Genomic DNA, 20145 nt, shown 5'->3' on the forward strand with positions numbered 1-20145 from the left:
AAAAGGCAGTGTAGTATAAGCACACATTTCTTTCCTTCATATTTGGTGAAATGTTGGTTCTGTATCAAATCATACTGAAGGTGTATTTTGATTCAGTGTGTGCTTCTTCACCAGCAGTGAGCAAGAGCTGGCTTGCCATGCTCATAAATATCTGAAGCAGTGAAGGTGACCCGCTGTTTCATACTTATTGTGATGGCATCATTGCTGAAACGCACCACCCACTGCCTCACTGTGCTCACGCCCACTGTTTGGTCTCCATAACTGTTCAGCAAGTGTTGACAAATGTCAATGAGTGCCATTTTTAATGCAGGGAGGAATTCAATGACACACTTTGTCCATACTTTCATATCAGATGCTAGTTTTTCAGATTACCTCTCTGCTGCTGTCTGTCATACAGCAATGGAATATTGAGAAGATGGTTCAGCATCTACTGTAATACCACCAGCATCTGCCTCCAACATTGTGAGCCAGCATTACTTACAGGGAAGCACTCATAATTATACACTCTGTATAGTACATTAGCTTAGAAAGGACTCAACACTTCAATATTCACCAGAGAAAGTTTCTCTCTGTATTTCTTTCAAGCTGTGCCATTATAGACTCATTTCCAAATTGGGTTCTAATCTGGTTTATATTTATTTATGTGAGATATAATGTTTACTCTAGAATATCAGATAGTTCATATTTATTTCTCCATGGTGATTCCTCTGAGTTATCTACCTTCATATCCCTAATATTGACTAAATCTGCAGATCTTATTATCAACAAGTCATAGTCATAGGTATAAAACAGAGTGACACCAAAACAGAATTAATAAACATGTCCCTAAAGATATAAAGGTGAATCTCTTTTAAAGGCGCCTAAACACACCTCCCATCAAGCTCTACTGACAATATGAGTATCTTCTAAGTATAGGGATGTACACTCTTATGTGTTTAGAAAGCTAAACAGATGCTTAGATCTTGATTTTAAATGATTATTTTCCAGAATTGGGAACAAGAGTCAACTCCGACTGTTGTCCAGGGCAGGAACTTCCTTGAAGCTAAAGTCATACTCCGCAATACATTATAGACTTCTGAGTGAAACAGTCTGCTTTATTTCATCAAAGGATTGTACTGAGAATTAAAGGGAGATGCCTGATGCTGGTATCTAATCTAGGAACAGCAAGTATTTCAAGTTTCTAAATAGAGCTAGTCAAACAGTGACAGCAAAAGCAAAATTTCAAGACTATATGTCTACGTGATGCACATAAAAATGCCAGTGTATAAAATTTTAGCTAAAATGCACCTGCAGCACTGGATAAATTTATTCTTCATGTGTTTGCAATCTCAAACTCGCATGGCTGCAACTAGAGATCAAAAAAATCTTAGAACATAGTGAGGGCCATCTAAATTTAAATACATTTTTCCTTTGATAGAACGTCACCATTATGAAATGCAGAATATAAGATGCATTTTAGGGAAGAAGACTGTAACTAATGTTTACACCTTGGTTTTCTCTTTGTGAGGGAGAAGGAAGGAGGGAATGAGATCTGGACATGTCACTTCTTAATGTAACCTTTCATATTCAACCTGTTGTTCATATAATCTTTCATATTCAAATTTAGCTCAGAACCTGCAGCATAGTTCCTTACTTTCATTATTCACATAGCATGGAGGAAGCTGAATACAGTATACATATTCTCTCTTGTGTCAGCTCTACTTTTTTTTTTTTTTTCACAAAAATGCAAATATATTTCAGCAACAAGATTATATCTACCTCACAGAAATCTCCTGATTTGACATGTAAAGATTGTGCAGTAACTGCCATTCCCATAAATCTAATCAGAGAATATTCTGTATCATCCAGCTTTTCCCTTGGTCAGCTGTAAACACTAGAAATGAAGAATGAAGAAAGAAATGAAGAAATGAAGAAAACGCTAGAATGAGAACAGGACTCTTAAACTTTTCCTTGTTGGATTGTTCTCATGTGATTTAAGTTGCTGTTTTGTTGCTTTTGCATTTTATGTTGTTTGTCACATCACTTGGGCAATGAACAGATGGAGGGAGCATTGAATGGATTTACATCAGCATATTCTACCATAACTACTATGGAAATTATAGGAACGGTGAATCGGTTTTCCATAGTCCTTTCGTGTCAGATTTGCAATTAAGAGCTGTTGTATAGAATAAATAGTCCAAAAATTATTCCTTGGACATATAGATGATTCCCAAATATGGACCCTTGCTTCACAAAGCACTGTACTACCTGTTAAAAATTTGGCTTTAAAAAATATGCCAAAAAGGCATATTAAAAATCTTTACCTGTTAATGCAGTCTTTAGATTATGCTTGACTATACCATGGGCACAAAATTCCACTACCTACTAGCTGAGTAACAGAAGAGTTAAAGGAGTTCTGCTTCTCTCTCTCTCTCTTTTTTCCCCTTACATTTCCCCCTTCATAAATGTCTCTAATAGCCTTAATAGGTTGGCTATAACCAATATACAGTAATCTATAATTTATGATGTTGATAAGCTATAAGGTAATTAGCATATATTTCAGATGAAAGGGAGACATTCTAAAGTATAGTTCTCAACACATATTTGAAGTTTAACAGGCAAACTCAACATTAAATGTGAATATCCTGGTAACACTGGGTGTCAGACAGATTTATTTAGAAATGTTTACTCTTAACTGATATCTTTAATCTCTTTAACTGATTTCTACCTGAGTCTTAGTGACATAGCTAGCATCACATCATTTTGATAACAGTAGTCAGAAGCACTGCCGCGCCTAAATAAATTCAAATTGTTATGCTCAGAACATTGAATTATAACCTCAGATTTCAAAAAGCTATTTATTTGATGCTTTATTTTTAGCAGTGTCAAATGTTTATCATTTCCAGTCATGTCAACTGAAGCCTAGCATCTCTAAAATCTATCTATTTCATGCCTAAATTTCAGAGCCATAGTATTGTAGGTAACTATTCTTAGAAGTAGTAGCTAAGCTACTGTAATGTTCAATATACTTAACCTGATTTTTTTTTATGTTCAGCTGACACTGTCTTCTGAAGCCTTTTCTGCTCTTTTCCACATACATCTTTCAAAGGTACCTCATATGTGGCCAATGGGTTCAGCTGCAACCTGTTCTGGTATTGATGGAGGGGGCTGCAGTTGGCTGTGTGCAGCACCATCCTTCCCACAGAGCTCTCTTGCTACCTAACACCTGGAAACAGAAACCCAATATCAGCAGTGAAGCACAATGGCCTTACTGGTGCATCGATCTAAATGCTTCATACCTGTGCAAAAAAAGCAGTTTGGTCACTGATCCATGTGCATTTCAGGACAGAGGAGAAAAGTATGCAGGCAGAGCTGAATATTTGAAGTCTGATTTTTCAACCACCTTTGTAACTCATTTTTCAGTAAAGCCTATGAATAGAGCTATTATGGTCCAGTGTTAACCTGGCATTTTAATCAGATTTTAAGATGTGAAAAACAGATCATGATCAATCAAAGTATCTCTGCACTACGCATTTGTTAGATTGTATGACCTGCAGGGACAGCTACTGCCTTCTGAGCTGTAAGTGCTAGCACTCCAAGGAAGTGATTTTTGAGGGGTGGGAGCTGGTAGGCTGTTTTTGGCTTTGGCATCTCCCACTTTCTCCCTTTGACCCCTTTCCTCCCACTCCACAAGGAGAGTGAGCTCCCTGCTGCTCTGAAGGGCTCAGGTATTACAGGTCCCAGTTTGAACTGCAGTAGAATAACTGGAAGAGACCAGCTCAGCTCTTCTCCTTATAGCCTTGCTCTCCAGCCAGAAATAGCATGAAATTTCGGTTTAATTGAAATTTGCTAGATGTTTTGACATGATGCCAATTTTAACTTGCAGGCAGTCACTCTGAGAAGGGGCACCAGTATTTCTACTATTTTATATTTCAGCTCAGGAACAGTTACATGAATGAAGTGAAAGCACATATTCACCTGAGAGCTTTAATCTTTGACAGTCTTCAAAGGCCAACTGCTACCAGTGGTGTTGCTAGAGCTCGACAGACAACCTGCCAAGTGTCAGAGGTGTAATTTACTTTCACATTTACATATACTTGCAAAAAAAAGTTTGTCAGTGAATATTTCTCCCGTGACATATATAGAATAAATGTTACTTGTGAGTAACACTTTGAAAACCTGAACATTGTGTTTCCCTCTAGACCTCTTTATCTTTACTTTCTTCATTAGGAAACCTTCAAGCCGTGCAGGAGATGGCCTGCTCCAGAGGTGTTAATGCCTAAAAAAACTTTTGCTTCAAGTGATACTGAGTGCACACATACTAAATAACTCCAGCATGCATTTTTCATTGCATTTATTATTATTATTATTATTTATTGTAAGGAAAACTTCATTTATAAACTATTTATACAACTTTTCAATCAAACAAGCTACACATGTTTTCCTTAGCAATCTACCATTTACCTTTCTGCATCTACTGACTGATTTCAGTTCTTCCAGTTAAAATTAAGAGCTACGTTTTCAAATAAAACCCACATTGCCTTTTACAATTATTTACCAGCCTGCTATGGCTGATATATTGTGTACACTCATGCCTTTTAATATGTTCTCACACATGTCACTGACTAGTTATCCTTGATGGAAAATAACATCAAAAATCCTGCTGTCTAACTTCTTTAGCCTGTGAGATGCACAACCTCAGAGAATTTACTTGCTTTAATACACAGCATTTACACATATAATTCCTTCCAATATAACATTCCTTCTGAGACAGGAATAGCATAATGATAGCTGATAAAACTGCAAATATTTTGCCAGATATAAGTCTGCACTTCATTTTCATTAGCATTTTTTTCAGCAAGAAGCTGAAAAGCCATAAGTTTTGTCAAAGAATAAATTTAGGACAAAATCAACATCTATAGGTATTAGAATTTAATATTAAAAATAAAGGACTTCTGAATAATTATAATGTACTGACAGAATCAGAAATAGTAATATTTCTGTAGCTGACTTTCCAAATGGCAAAGCTTGTTCCTCACAATCCATGGATGGTTAATCTACCATTTACTTCAGTCTGTATGATTCCTGACAATGGGAGATTCACTGATATGGCACAAGCTTTGTCTGAATGAGTAAATTGAGCTATTTGAGAATATAAAAAGCCATAAACACTGATTACACACAGTACTGAAAATGATATATTGTACTCTAGTTTTAACACTGTTAGCTGTATAAAAGCACAATAGAAAATAATGCCTTCCATTTGCATCTATTCTCCCTCTTCCTCCCCTGCACACCATGTTTCATGGATGAAAATGTATCTCTGTATTCTTGGCCAATGGTAGTATCTTTGCCACATGTACAATACTGTATTCACCAAACAGCTAACAAAGAAAAAAATATATGAATTAATTTAATATTTACTTCTCAAAACTGTAAATACATGAGTCAAAGTGAGGAAATACTCACTTCAACTTATAGACACATATCTCACTATCTGTTTCTTTTTGTCTCATTCAATTTCTTAAACTGAAACAAATAACAGCACTAAGAGATTATCTTTTGTAAGTACCTAGAACAAAAATAATTTGGTTGCTTGATGATATTAGATAGCTTCAGCTTTTGTCTTGGCCACCCATAGGTGTTTTCATTTATGGTTTCTTTCACGGCTCAGCTTTCCTCTGGTAGTATAGTAGCATAATGCAAGAGATATAAGATATATGTATATCTTATATACATGCATATACATGCCAGTATATACATATAATGACTGCTAATTCCCTCATTTAACTGTTTACATCATATTCAGGAGTTGGCACTGAAATCTATACTGTCTCACCACATTTTAAAGTTCTATTGTCTCTTTTGCTGCATCAAATCTCGAACTCCAAATGACATTTCCTCAGTCACCTTCCCTTAAGGGTCTTAAAAATCTTCCAAGCTTTAATTAGGATCTAGAGGTTTAAAATGAGTTTTCCCCTCCTGCTCTTGCTGATTTTGTTTGCCTGCTGACTTTTTCACTTTTGCTGGGAATCCAGTTTCTCTCAGTGCTTTTCCTTTTGTACTTTTTATTGTTGTCATCTCAAGTTAAAAATAAAATGCCCAAAATATCTTCGCAAAACTGTAGGCTTTTCCTTTTGCCACTCAGATGGGATTTCAGACGCTCTTTGCTAATTCCTAAATTGTGAGGAGCTGCCGTTCCACCCCTGAAGGTTTCTTCTAATCAGTAAGGATAATTGTCTGCATAATTCATGCTTTCCCTCTAGCTTTCTACTGATTCTTGTCTTATACATACAGTTACTTATTTTACATATCAAGTCATTTTTTCTCACAGCTTCTTGCCTATCATATTCTCCTACCCCTTGTTGCTACCTGAAATAATTCACAACCTTGTATTGCAATATTTCTTAGGTTATATAACAACACTTCTCCTTGCCTCCACTGGTGCAGTCTTGTTCCTAAGCTGTCCAGCTCTTCCTTTGCTCTTCCCAGGCACCTCAGAATCTCACAGTCTTCACAAAAAAGTCCATCTCACTCTGTAGATGATATAGAAAGATAGGCACCTCTGGTGGAGCTTCATATATTCTAAAGTAAGTGCCCGTCGCTGTTGGAACAAGTAGTCCTTTTGTGATGTTTGCTTCTATCTACACTGTCCAGAGCTAATGGAGTCGTTTTACTTTTTGCTGTATTTACACAGGGGAAGTTAGGAAACTCATGCCTAACTGCATCACAAAGAAGGTAGATTTGCAATACATGTCTCTTCTGCCACTATGTATATTTATTCATTACATATCTGTTTTAGACAGTATTTGAGTAAGATAAATACAATTCATAGATGTTTAGAAGCACTCATTTCCTTGTGTACCAAAGAGAGTAAAGAAAAATTACTATAAAAACTTCAGTAAAGCACTGAATTCTCATGAAAACCCATGAACTTCACATCACCATAAACAAAGTCTTTCACCCAGATATTTGAATATAAATTAGATGAAAAGAACATAAATTAAATACAGTCTTAATCCAATGTCTCAAATATGAAATTGCTACAGCTTTTAGCACTGAAGAGTGAACAAAGAAACTCTGTGTAGACAAGAAGTTCCCCTGCTGTGTAAGAATAGTCTAGGTTGAAGAAAAAGAGAGAGATGAAGCCTTGGGCAATAATTATTAAGATAATTTTGCTTTGCTAATGAAGTAGATGGTTGGGATAGATTATTTTAGTAGTCTTTTCCAATCTAAACAATTCTACAGAATGATTCTATGAAATGTTCCTGTTTCTATCCATGCAAACTATATTCATATGTAAAAGCTTAGAGTAATTCTGAGGTCAAGAAAGTAAAATTCTTCAGTCTGTTCACCAAAAGACTCTCAGCTGTTACTTCAGGGCAACATCTTGTCTTCATGTCTTTCCAGTGTTGCTGTGGACCAAGAAAAACTACTTAATAATAATAATAATTAAAATATATTTATTAATGAAAACAGAAAAGAAATATGACTTATTTTATAACTTCAGCATGCATATTCATGGGCCAATAGATACCAAGAACCGCAGTGTCACAGGATGTGTAACCATAATGAGAAATTGTTCCTCAAGTGACAACAGTTTTGGTACAATACATCTACAGACCTTAAAAACACATCTTCAGTGTGCAGTTGATATGCCATAAGCCTGCTTTCACAATGTATGATAATAGACCATATTTTTTTTATTTACTTCAAAAAGGAGAGATTAAATAATTTTACTTTTATACTGAGTACTAAGAGGACAAAATAAAACAAAACAAAAAAAAACCCAAAAAATACAAAAAAAAAACACTTTTTGTTTCTGATCTTTATTTTTTCTCTTTATTATTATCAATAAATATTAGGGGATTTCTGTCTAATCTACTCAAAATTAGTTGAATTATCCACCTTTGTTGAATTTTAAGAATTATGTGATTTTTTTAATTACCTTACAGAATAGACACATCTCCACTGTAGGAATTCATTTGCAGTATCATCTTTATCCATATCCATGTGTGATGAAACTTGAGCATTGAAATCCACTGTTCTTTCTTTTATACTAAAGACAGAAGCCTCAGGGTGCCACGGATGTTTAACTAATGTTAAGTGAGGAAATGCAGTGGAAATTTGTCGCCTACACCTAGCCAAGTAGTAAGGAGTATCTTTTCTCATGTATTCAAGAATATGCTGTGGCATTCTATATCAGTTCACTGATTCATGGACACAAAAAATAATAGTATACCACTATTTAGGTCTTTCACCCAACCTATTAACTGTGTTCTCTCCTGGCAGTGCTGCAAGATGACAAATTTCCCCTTTACATGCTGAGCTCTGGGAGTCATTATAAGTTGAGTAAATGTCCACCTAAAATTGGTGACTGAGTCTGTGTAGAGGAAAGAACAGGATAATATTGGTCAGGGGAGGAATAAGTCACCTTTTACTCTGCATGCAGTTATGATCAATCCTATGCCAGCTTTCAGAACACATAACCCAACTTCCAGAAGAAATAACCTGGCTTCTTTTTCACCTCTCAGAGGTATGTAAGATTTGTTCTATGCAGCCTTGCTTTTATAAGGAACAAGAATTGCTGCTAGTCCAGTACAGGCAACACTCAATAAAAAATCCTAACAAGCTGAATATTTCCTCTCATCTTGAGTTTCTATACACTTTAACACTTCCTTTTGTTATGTCAGTGCAAACTCAGATGAAGATGTTAGGGGTCCTCTCTGCTTTGCTTTGCTTTACTTCCAGTCTCCCATGCTTCCCTCTTTGCCTCCCCTTAAGCTCTTTCAACCACACTTTTGTGGAACCACATTCTCCTGTTGTTGGATGTTCTGAGTGCCTACCTTTTTTTCAGATGATGAGCTACGATGTGAGAAATAGGTAAGCAGCCAGTGACTCCAAATCACTCACCACTACCAACTTTCTAAATAGTTTTAGTTTTGGCTGCTTTAATTTTTTCATCTCTTCTTCCTCTTCTCTTCATAATATGTAATAAAAGCTCTCATTCTTTTACCAAAGCTTGCTTTGTCCTTTGAGACCCAGGGAAATAAAATATTTTCTTAAATGGTAATTTGCTTGGGGGATTTAGTTTGTGTGGCTCAGAGCATTCTTAAAGAAAGCTGTGAATTTATGCAAACTAACATTTTCCATCAAACCAGAATTAAGCATCAACATATTATTTCAGTCTGAGAACAAATATTTAAGCAAATACAAAGCCAATGGGATCAGCTGTCATACTCAATAACATCAGATCTTTATTTGTTGAGACATTTTCCTTCCTCTGTTCCCTTTCCTAATCTTTAGGAGATTCTTAAGAGTAATCTGGCTACTGACAGGAGAATAAAAACAGCAACTTCTTTGTCAGTCAAATGAACACATACATTTCACAGTATGGATCATGCAGCTTCCTTACCTGTGTATCTTATCATGACATCTCCTCAGCAGTCTATCTCCCTTATCTAATGTTTATGGGACCTGAAGGATTGACAGTCCAACACTTCTGAAATTTCTCTCAGTACATGCAAAGACTATGGCTATTAATCACAAAATAAACACCTTACTCACTTTCCTCCCTGAATCTAAAGCAGGCTGACATTGGCAGAAAAAAAGACAAACCAGGAAAAACAAGATTGCTGGGTTGCATTTCAGCCATCCTTGAAGTTATAGGAAGATTTTTCACTGACTTAAAAAGAGATAGATCAGCTGAGAAGGTCATACAGGCAATGGACAATACTTCAAGTTTTCCATAGAAGAAATAGTAATATTTTTTAATTCAAACTCTGTGAGCAAACAGATAAGTAAGGGAGAAAGACAATGTATTCCTTTCCTGGAGTCTGTAGATTAGTGCCAGAAGTCTGTGTAGCCAGCTAGAGAAGCGGAAAATTCTTAATACTGAGGAGAAAGAGAACATAATTGATATTGCAAATACATTTATGTGACTGAAATTTTAAAATAATTAGATAAAGCTTGTTTACAAAAAGAAAGAACATTCATAAAAGGAGTGCAGCACTTTACTTTAGAGAGATGATTATCTGTGTCAGAACTGTTGTCTGGAAAGACAAATTGTATTGTTCTTGGTGCCTTCCATTTTAAAGACCTGTGATGGAGGTTGTATGCAGTCTGTAGTAAAACATCACTGAAGTTTCTAAAAATGATAGATGATAATTGTCTAACACAAAAGGCATTGAACCTAACATAAGGTAATTCTATTTTGAGCCTCATTACCTTGAATAAATATGAACAGATCAGTGGATCTAATTGCATTCATTATGCGAAAACAGAGGACAGTAATATACATATATTCAATACTTCAAAGGAGAGAATTTTAGAAACCTGGATAAAATTTTGAGAGATAATGGGTTAGAAAAAATAAATACAGAAAGCAAATAGCGGAAGTAATTTGGAAGTTACTTAACAAGAATTTATGAGGTGTCCAGAAGTCACATCTCACAATTAAGAAGCAGTACGCCTACATGTTAAAACCCCTCCAACTACAGTCATTAAATGAATGTATCAATTAAAATTTAACAAATATATACCTATAATAAAAAGGAGGGAGGGAGATTCAGTGTAATTGCTGTAAATTATAAGTTATGTAGACTAGCAAAGAGATATAGGAAGAAGCACATCCTCCAGAGATTAGGACAGTATTTAGGACTTTTTTCTTAAAGATGGGTTTAGTGTAAAATTCTGAAACATAAATACTAACAGTGATGTGAATTATGTATGAATAGGAGTGTGTGAAACTGTAAGTGTGTGTTTGTGTAAAAGCACAATAAAAGAACAACTTTGTTCTAGTGTTTGTATGTGTTAACTACTACAGAGCACCATAAATGTGCTTTCAACTAAATGAAAAGGTAGAAAAACTAACCTAAATGTAAGTGACAAGAGAATTAAGAGAAGGATATATGTATAAAACTAGAATCTACACCTTCTTCTTCGCTCAGATTTCACATTGAATTTTGCTATGCTGATTCCCTCTATTAGCTGTAGAGGGAGCATGTAAGATTGTTCATAACTCTAAAAATAATGAAACTGTTCCTAGACTCTGGTTGCAGGGAATCACGATGTACTTCTAGCAGAGGATAACAGTTGGCCATTTTGAAATTTTTCAGATTGGAATCATGCTATTCTGCATAAGACATTTTCAATTCAGCTCTTGGAGTTTCAAAGGTGTTTATCCATACTTCATTCATTGTCCAGCCAGAAATAGAAAAATTAATTTCAACTTTTCTATCCACATATCGTAATGTAGCTGTGTTAGAAGTTGGGGTAATTATTTTTTCAATTGTTTATAGAGGAAGATTTGATGATTAGCTTAGACTGGGACAATTAACTATTACATAATTATGATTAGAATTTAAAATGAATGTTAAGATGCCATCAATATTTTGAAAGTGGTATGCCCAGCAAGTGTCCATGTGGGAGACTTAGCTAAATATACATACAATCTGATAATACTCAATTGCTACTACATTTAGAATCTTCAGTAGACTATGGATATCATAATGATATTTTAAAAGCCAGCCCAACTAGTTAAACCTATTAACAATTCTGAGAAAAATAAAGTAATGCTAATGCACTTTTTAATCGATATGGAATAAAAAGCTAGGAATATAATTAGTGTCAATCTTCATGATTTTGAAGAAAGTCCTTTCTGTTCTTATTAAGAACACTTTATATAATTCTTTGTTGTAATTTAGGTAGTGAAAAATAATTAATATACTTAGACTTTAAAAGGATTTTTTGACACATTAATACACAACATTCTGATTTAACAATTAACACAGCAATAAAATACATCTTACATGGATTAATAAGTGCCCAAGTGATGAACCCTAAAAAAGTAAGTGACAATATAGATTGATTTTCAGAGCAAGCTATTGAGTGCTGGCATAGGCTGCCCAGACTCTGTGGAGTCTCCCACCCTCTTCAGAAACCATCCAGGCATGGGCCTGAGCCCCCCGCTCTGGATTTCCCTACTTGAGCAGGTGTTGGCCAGATGGACCCACACGTCACTTCTTCAGCCATTCTACCAGTTTGTTGGTTCTGCATGAGTTTCTAATATGGTTAGGAGGTTGTCTGACAGATTATGTGGTAACTGATCCAGTATTATTCTGTGTTGTCTACCGTGACCCTCAAGAAAATACAAAACCTCTTTTGATTATAGTGGTGCCTGAGAAAGGCAGAAGGCCAAGGACATGTGCAAGCAAGTAGCTCCATCATCATGACGTGAGACTAAGAGATTTGCCATACTTTTCAATTTAGAGCTAATAAAATAGTATCTTTGTATAAATACCACAGCAACACCCTTTTGCAGCAGTTCTGGAAAATAGTGTATTTTAAATGAAAACAAATGCTTCTTGAATTTATCTCTCTACTCTTCCAAGAAAATCTCTGAAGGAGGTTTTCCTATGTAGTTTCTAAGCCTAACACAAATTCATGCACAGAATCAGATTTATAGTTGGGAATACAGTTTGGCTTAAACGAACTGTTTCAGTGGTGTAACTGCAGATGGCAAGTAAGGCAATCAGACCTCATTCAGCAGTCTGACATATTAGCATATGTTCTGCATATAGCAGAGCTGTACTAACTGAATTATTTTCAGTTAAGTTTATCTTTATTTCTTAATTTATTTTTCCATCTTATTAAGTCTTAAGGTGAAATCTCTCTATCTCTTTTTATTGTGGCATACTTTTACTCCATTTTATTCAATTTCCTCTTGGCATATCTCAGCTCTGACCATTATTTGATCTTCATTACTTTTAACTAACTTTCATTCTGCTTTGTTTTTAAATGTGTCATATTTCAGGCCAGAACAACTTATGAAATGAAGCATTTTGGGGTGGGGGGGGGGATTTAAAAATATTAAAACTAAACATTAAGAAATGTTGATATTTTCTCAGGATGCTTATTTGTGCTCATTTATGCATTTTTCTAAACATATTTGATTCCTTGGGGATGTACTTATCCTGATGTGAAGTAGTGTCAAAAAGTCTGTATGAAAGTAAACGATATCATTTTGACATTCTCTGCAGATCCAGATATCTTGGCATTTTAAACAAGAAAACAGTCTTGGCAATCTGAGAAACAATACTCTGTAGTTAAAAAAAAATGCAGTCAAGCCATCAATAAATGTAGAAATGTTTCAGTATGAAGACACAAACTGGAAATCCCAACCTGCTTGTTTTGTGGCTTTGGTGGATCAGTAATTCCTGGCATCTCCTCTAGGGAAAATTCTCATCATGCTGATAGCTTCTAGCTGACCTCACCCTGCATGTCTTTTCCTGCATATTTTTCCTGTTTCTTTAAAGGCTGATCACCAGTTCATCCATGAGTCCAGTCTTCTTTGTAGGCCCAGATGCCTATGGCTAAGTCTGCTCCAGGGGTTGATGAGAACCTTCACCCACGCACATGTGTTCACTCATTGTCAAAACACACTAATATACACTGCACTTTCATCCTCTATCTGGGGTGAAAATAAAGAAGTATTAAAATTATCTTGAGAGACAATGACCTATTGGGGTCATGGCCGAAGGGTCAGCCTGCTGAGCAAGAGTGGGGTCCCCCATTTGCAAATAACTACTCAGGCTAAGATGTGAGATTGAATTGGTTCAAAAACTCCTTCTCCACTCTACTCAAGTATGTGAGTGCTTTTTCTCTGTGCAATTCTGTCTTATAAACAAATCACCTTAAAAAAGAATTTTTTAGCTTATTTGGCCTCACAGTAGAATACTTGAAAATAAAACCACTTAGGCAGGCACACTTCATGGACAAAACAGTAAAAGATCTGAGAGGCAACTTAAGAAATGGTTCCTTTGGCTGCTCATTTTTAATTAAAAGACAGCTAAAGCTACCTGTTCCATAATTTGGGCACAAAAAGACTGGATAAGAACACTCTGACAGGTCCAAACATGGGTTGACCAGTGGCTTAGAAATTACGTGTGTCCCTATTCCAGTGGCAGAGAAGCAGTGTAATGATGCTGATATAGTCTGTCTGTCCGCATTCTGTCCTCTTAAGAAGCATACGAAAGCCACGTTCAACAGCAGTGTACCATGAAAGAGTTTTTCTGTGGAGGAGGAATTTTCCACAGACAGATCAAGCAGTGGTATAAGGTTGCTGAAATACTTTAAACCAGAGAACACAGCACAGTGCCTATGCTGTTTTATCACAGTAAACTAAGCACTTATTAAAGGTATCTTTTAAATTGAAATTAAACTATTTAAACTTGATGATGTACAGAAAATGGTTCTAACAGAAAGTGCTGCTTTTGGAAAGGTAGGAACAGAGGATTGAATCCAAAGACAGCTTGGAAGACTGAAAAAGTCTTTCATCTCTCTTGGCCATCATTAACTTTTACTTGCTATTCCATAGTAATCTGACAGTGTGCCAATACAATAAACTTCCTTTCTCTCCTTAGTTTTTTCTTTCTTACTTTCCTTCTTCTTTCTTCCTCTCTCCCTTCCTTCCTCCCTTTCTTTCCCCCTCTCTTTCTCTTTTTCTCTTTCTTTCTCTTTCTCTTTCTCTTTCTCTCTCTCTTTCTCTTTCTCTTTCTCTTTCTCTCTCTCTTTCTCTTTCTCTTTCTCTTTCTCTTTCTCTTTCTCTTTCTCTCTCTCTTTCTCTCTCTCTTTCTCTTTCTCTTTCTCTNTTTCTCTTTCTCTTTCTCTTTCTCTTTCTCTTTCTCTTTCTCTTTCTCTTTCTCTTTCTCTTTTTCTTTCTCTTTCTCTTTCTCTTTCTCTTTCTTCCTCTTCCTTTTCCTTTTTCCCTTTTCCCTTTTACTTTTCTTTCTTAATGGAAATGCCACTACAGGCCGGCTAGGAAGAGTGACATTTCATATCATACCAAACAGCACACTGATATGTTCAGAGTTCTTTCTCCCTACTAAAAATGCTCTGTATCCAAAACACTACTAGTTATGTCTGCAATGTTTGATTTCCACTATTGACTGAAATCTGAAAGACACAGAAACAGTAAATCCATTGCACAGATTTCACCAGCAAACTCCAGTAACAGAGTTGCTGAAAATATCAGCTAAAAGGAAAATTTGCACTTTGTGTAGAAACATTCTGTTTAGAACAACACAACAACAAAAAACAACCTTTTTCATCCTATGCTGTGTGTTAAGTACCAAATAAAAATGATATAAACAAACAGCAAGGAGATATTAGAGATTAGAATTACGTTATACTCTGATTAAACTAACAATTAAGCTGGGAAATGCAGACACCTGTGGGGAGGACTGCAAATGGCTGTCAAATGTGACAGCATCTCTGAAAGACTTGTGCTTTGCTTTAGGTTGAGGCTAGTCATATAAACACTAATGGCCTAAATTCAGCATGGGGGAAAAAAGCCACTGTGTGGTAAAGCCTGCTCTGACACTTACCTGCAGTTTAATTACACAGTCACCTTTCAGGTCAGCAGAGACTGTTTGAACTTCCAAATGCAGGTTAAAGTGGCAAAATAATGATTCTGTGAGTATGGAGCAAATGAGATAAGTCTGCTACAAATTGCAAGAAACTGAGAAAACATCATTGTTCTTATGTTAATATGAAAGATGATTGTGGCTTTTATCTTCCTGACTTTTTCACAGATTTGGTTTATTTATGATGCTTTTAAATTCAACCTATTATGTAAATGTTCTCTAAGGATTGTTTTCATAGGAAAGAGAACACATTTTGTACTTAAGGCAATTACTTATCTTCCCAGTCAGTGAAATCTGTGATTAAAAATGGCAAGACAGTAAACGTTACATGCATGTGCTATCTGCAGTCCAGATACAGTCAGATATCCAGACTTTTTAAGAAAATAGATTATAAAATAATGGAAATGATGCACTTTTTAATACTCAGTGAGGTTCATATAAGTAAGAAACACTAACTGCAAGCTAATTGGGTCACAAGGCCTGTGTTAGAATGAAGCCAAGCCATTACTGTAATCGAGTGGGGAGTTTGGGGTGACTGAAGTACCATCAACTAGGCAGTCGAATGTCCCAGTTCCTAAATGAAATAGCACCTGTGATTTATACAAAAAAAAAACAAAAAAAACATTGCTGTAAAATGAAGTCTTAAAAACAACCAAAATAGTTATGTACTGAAAGTGAATACCTGTATTGTTATACAAATGATAAACAAAGTACCTCTGTTGCAGTATACAAAGACACTGACCTTTTAATCAAGAGGCACTAAGGCATGTAATTAATATGATACTCCTAGCTCTCATTCAGCTATATGTTTAAGATATCTGTATCTAGAGTGAAGTCTGGTGAGACTGGCGATGCTTCTCACTCAGACAATGGACAACTTCATTGGCTTAGAGAAAAAATAATGTTTTGATTTGAGGGCCTCTATATTTCTTCTCTTGATGATTCAGGCCAGTATTGAGCATGAACAGGACTTCTATCTCATGGCTGGAAGAAAAGAATAATACTTTATATACACTGATGATAATTCAGTGTTTGAAAAATTGCCCCTCCATATTGATCAGGCCTGGGACCACTTGTACCATAGAGAAATGGGGAGTAAGATATAATGAAAGTAGGAATCAGGTTAATAGGGACCTTTCATGAAGATTAAGTATCCTAGGCTTTGGGGAATGTCAGAAGAAAAGGACCAGTGGGACATGTTGACATTGCTATAGTTACAATACAGCTGGGATAACACAGCTGGGTCTATAGTTAAGACAATACAGCTGGGTATACATAAGGGAAAGGTAGCCAAAGAAACTGGTTTTGACTGATTGAGTAGAGGAGCTGGGTCAAAGTAACCTGGGGAAGACTTCTGACTTCATCCCAACGACCACTGGAGCGAGATCCCCACTACAGACTGCGCATGCGTCAGTAGGAGGGACAGCATGTAAATGAGTTCCCGGAAAAACAATGAATATGTTAATGATTTCTTGGAAATTTGATGAATATGTATACGCTTGCTCTATAATTTTGTAACGCTCCTGTCTGTTGGCGCACATGATTGGAGGAATGATCCCCCATGTGCCCAGCGCTGAATAAATACGTACCTGCTTTATAACCTATCTCTGGTTATAGAGTCTGATTCCGCACATCGATAAAGCCTGTGAAGATGAGGTGGACACTAACTTTCTTAATGAACTGAAACAGAGCTGGCCTCCTACACTGCCTTCACAAGGACTGTGATATCCGAGTGAGTTGAGAAAACATACATGAAAGACAAAAATATGCCTGAAATGTCCTTACGTGATCTCATGCCAAGGATTATGTCTGAAATTCATAAATTGAGATTTAGACTGTCAAACTCGCCTCTTCCTCCTTGTGTCCTGAAAATGATAAGCAGCACTACCTGATTAGGAAGTGAGAGAGAAAAAACCTGTTGCTCCCTTCAAGAAGAGTGGGAGTGTCTTCCGTGTTTCATAGTGAATAAAATGTAAGTCTCTGAGCCTGTAAACATTAGTGCCCAGTAGTAACTGTAGGGAACAGAGCTCCTCTCTGATTAGAGCTATGTCTAAGGAATAGGACTTGTTCCAGCAAACTTCAGCCAATATATATTGGGTGAAATGAGGTGCTCTCTGGAGGAATTACCATTTACTCTGAAAAGAGCCATGACTAGCACTTTAGACTAAAAGCTGGCAATGAGTAATGCTCAGAAAATGATTAGTGGCGAGTATGTAGCAGCAAGGATTTTATTTAAAAATGTGGGAAGCAATTAATTCCACAGGGTAATACCAAAATGAAATCTAGAATTTCAGGAAAATCCTACTAGTTGTGAATCATCAGGTGGACATCTTGATGGCTCATGTGAAGTAAAAGACCTCTTTCTCTTGAGAATTCACAGGTTTAGCAGAGTAGAGTGTAGTTCTGGTTTCTTCAGAAACAGAGTTAAGATGGAATTGATACAAGTCTAGTCTGACTGAAATAGGAAACATGATCATGATTGTTTCTACTTCATCACTTCAAAAATGCTATAATAAATACAGAAGTAAAAATGTCTGTAAATCTGTTAACTGTATTTTTTTTCCTATACTGTTTTATGAATTTTGAATGACACAGTTTTTAATGGATAAATATATATATATATAATTTTGTCCCTTTCTGAAACTGTTTAAAGTATGTCTATATTTTTCACGTGCATTTTAAGCATCTAAATAAGTTTACACAATCTAGAATCTCAGCTTGTAAGCAAAACTGCTCTAGTGATGGACTTAACAACTGTAAAGGTTGCGTGAGGAGTTCAGAAGCCACAAAGAAAGCCAAAGCCAACACTGCTGATACTTTAATACCCTTTCCTTTACAGAGGAGTGTTAACAATTGTTAGAGAGAAGTGCCATTACTGGATCTATCTACAATGCTATTTTTAGTTTAAATGAAAGTTACAGAGATGACAATGGTACAGCTGCTTAATTTTACTGTTATTAAACACATTTCATTAATATGCACGTTGATTGAGTAACTGCCTTGGAACCTTGTAAAATGTGCTTTGAATCACATCAGCCTTAAATATTAACTAAGAACCTGACCATATCATTCATCCACATTCTCCTTTTCCTAGCTTATCATTACATATGTGTCAATATGAGCAGAGTTTGGTTTTTTTGCTGATAATTTCATTTGTCATAAGTAAACATATTTCTCATGATTGTTACTTAGCTGAATGTAGCAGTACTTCCACCATGCAGTTTGGTGAAAGCAGTGTTCAGTGAAGGGCAAGTTTGGGAGCATGGTTTCTAGTAAACATTTTGCCTCAGGGGTTTTCTGCTGTCTCATTTCTCTTTTTCCTCTTCAGGGAATTTTTGTCCTAGGATTGCCGTATGCTCTTCTCCACAGTGGATACAGTGGCCTGTTTCTTATCGTCTTGGCTGCAGCATTATGCTGTTATACAGGCAAAATTCTAATTGCTTGCCTGTATGAAGAAAATGAAGATGGGCAGCTCATAAGAGCGAGGGATACATATGAAGATATTGCAAATGCCTGCTGCAAAAAGCTGTCTCCCAGGCTAGGTGGCATAGTTGTCAATGTGACCCAAGTGATGGAACTGATCATGACATGTATTTTGTATCTGGTTGTTAGTGGGAATTTGCTGTCACACAGTTTTTCATATGTACCAGTGACTGAGAAAACTTGGTCTGTAATTGCATTTCTTACATTGCTGCCTTGTGTATTTATCAAAACTCTAAAAATTGTCTCCAGACTCAGCCAGCTTTGTTCCTTGGTCCATTTCATTATCATCTTTGTAGTGATGACTTACTGCCTCACGCAAATACATCAGTGGTCCTGGACAAAATTCAGACTCTCCCTGGAATTTGAAGACTTCTTGGTCTCCATGGGGGTCATAATTTTCAGTTACACTTCACAAATATTTCTTCCTACGCTTGAAGGTAACATGAAAAACCCAGGGGAATTTAGGTGTATGCTGAATTGGACTCACTTTTTTGCTTGTGTCTTGAAAACAACCTTTGCCCTGTCTGCATTCTTAACTTGGGGTGAAGAGACGAGGGAAGTTGTTACTGACAACCTGCCATCATTTCTTCAAACTCTAGTGAATTTGTGTCTGTTAACCAAGGCTCTTCTTTCTTACCCTTTGCCCTTTTTTGCAGCCACAGAAATTGTTTATGCTTGTATTTCTAGAGGCAACTATTCCAATTACAGTTCTTCACTGTTTGCTTTGTGTGTAAGAAGCTTATTTCTCCTATTAACTCTGCTGATGGCCATGCTCATACCACATTTTGCCCTGCTGATGGGTTTAACAGGCAGTGTAACAGGTGCTGCTATGACTTTTCTTCTTCCTTCTCTCTTCCATTTAAAGCTTAAATGGAAAAAACTATCTTTCTTTGAGAAATATGCAGATATCTCTGTTTTTATTTTGGGTTTCCTTTGCAGCCTTGCGGGCATCATTTGCTCGATAAAAGGGTTACTCAAAGTATTTGGAGAGGGGTAAAAAGATTTCCTGAAAGCCAAGTAGGGGCCTAATCTTATATACTCCTTTGTCCTGTTAATCAGCATACAAGAGATTACATCACTAAGTTAAATTAAGCACATGCTTAAATGTTTGCAGGATCAGGTCTTAAATTTGTAAAAGTATGTGGCTCTAACAAAACTGGAAAATAATCTTCATAGCTCAAATGTACAAAATGACCCACATTTAAAATGTTGAGAGGAAGAAAATAATCTGAGATGGTTCAGCATTAAAATAATGATA

General features: G+C 36.2%; 1 protein-coding gene across 1 annotated transcript in view; it reads left to right on the forward strand.

The window, feature by feature from the left end:
• The window catches only part of LOC107311710 (vesicular inhibitory amino acid transporter-like), a 32968-nt gene extending 13084 nt beyond the window's left edge, over nucleotides 1-19884 (forward strand). The window contains exon 3 of the mRNA XM_015858468.1: nucleotides 18733-19884. Within this exon, the coding sequence (XP_015713954.1) occupies nucleotides 18733-19884 (1152 nt within the window). The remainder of the gene's footprint in view (nucleotides 1-18732) is intronic.
• The last annotated feature ends 261 nt before the right edge of the window (nucleotides 19885-20145 follow it).

This window comes from Coturnix japonica, chromosome 3 (assembly GCF_001577835.2).
Source record: "Coturnix japonica isolate 7356 chromosome 3, Coturnix japonica 2.1, whole genome shotgun sequence".
Classification (NCBI taxonomy): domain Eukaryota; kingdom Metazoa; phylum Chordata; class Aves; order Galliformes; family Phasianidae; genus Coturnix; species Coturnix japonica.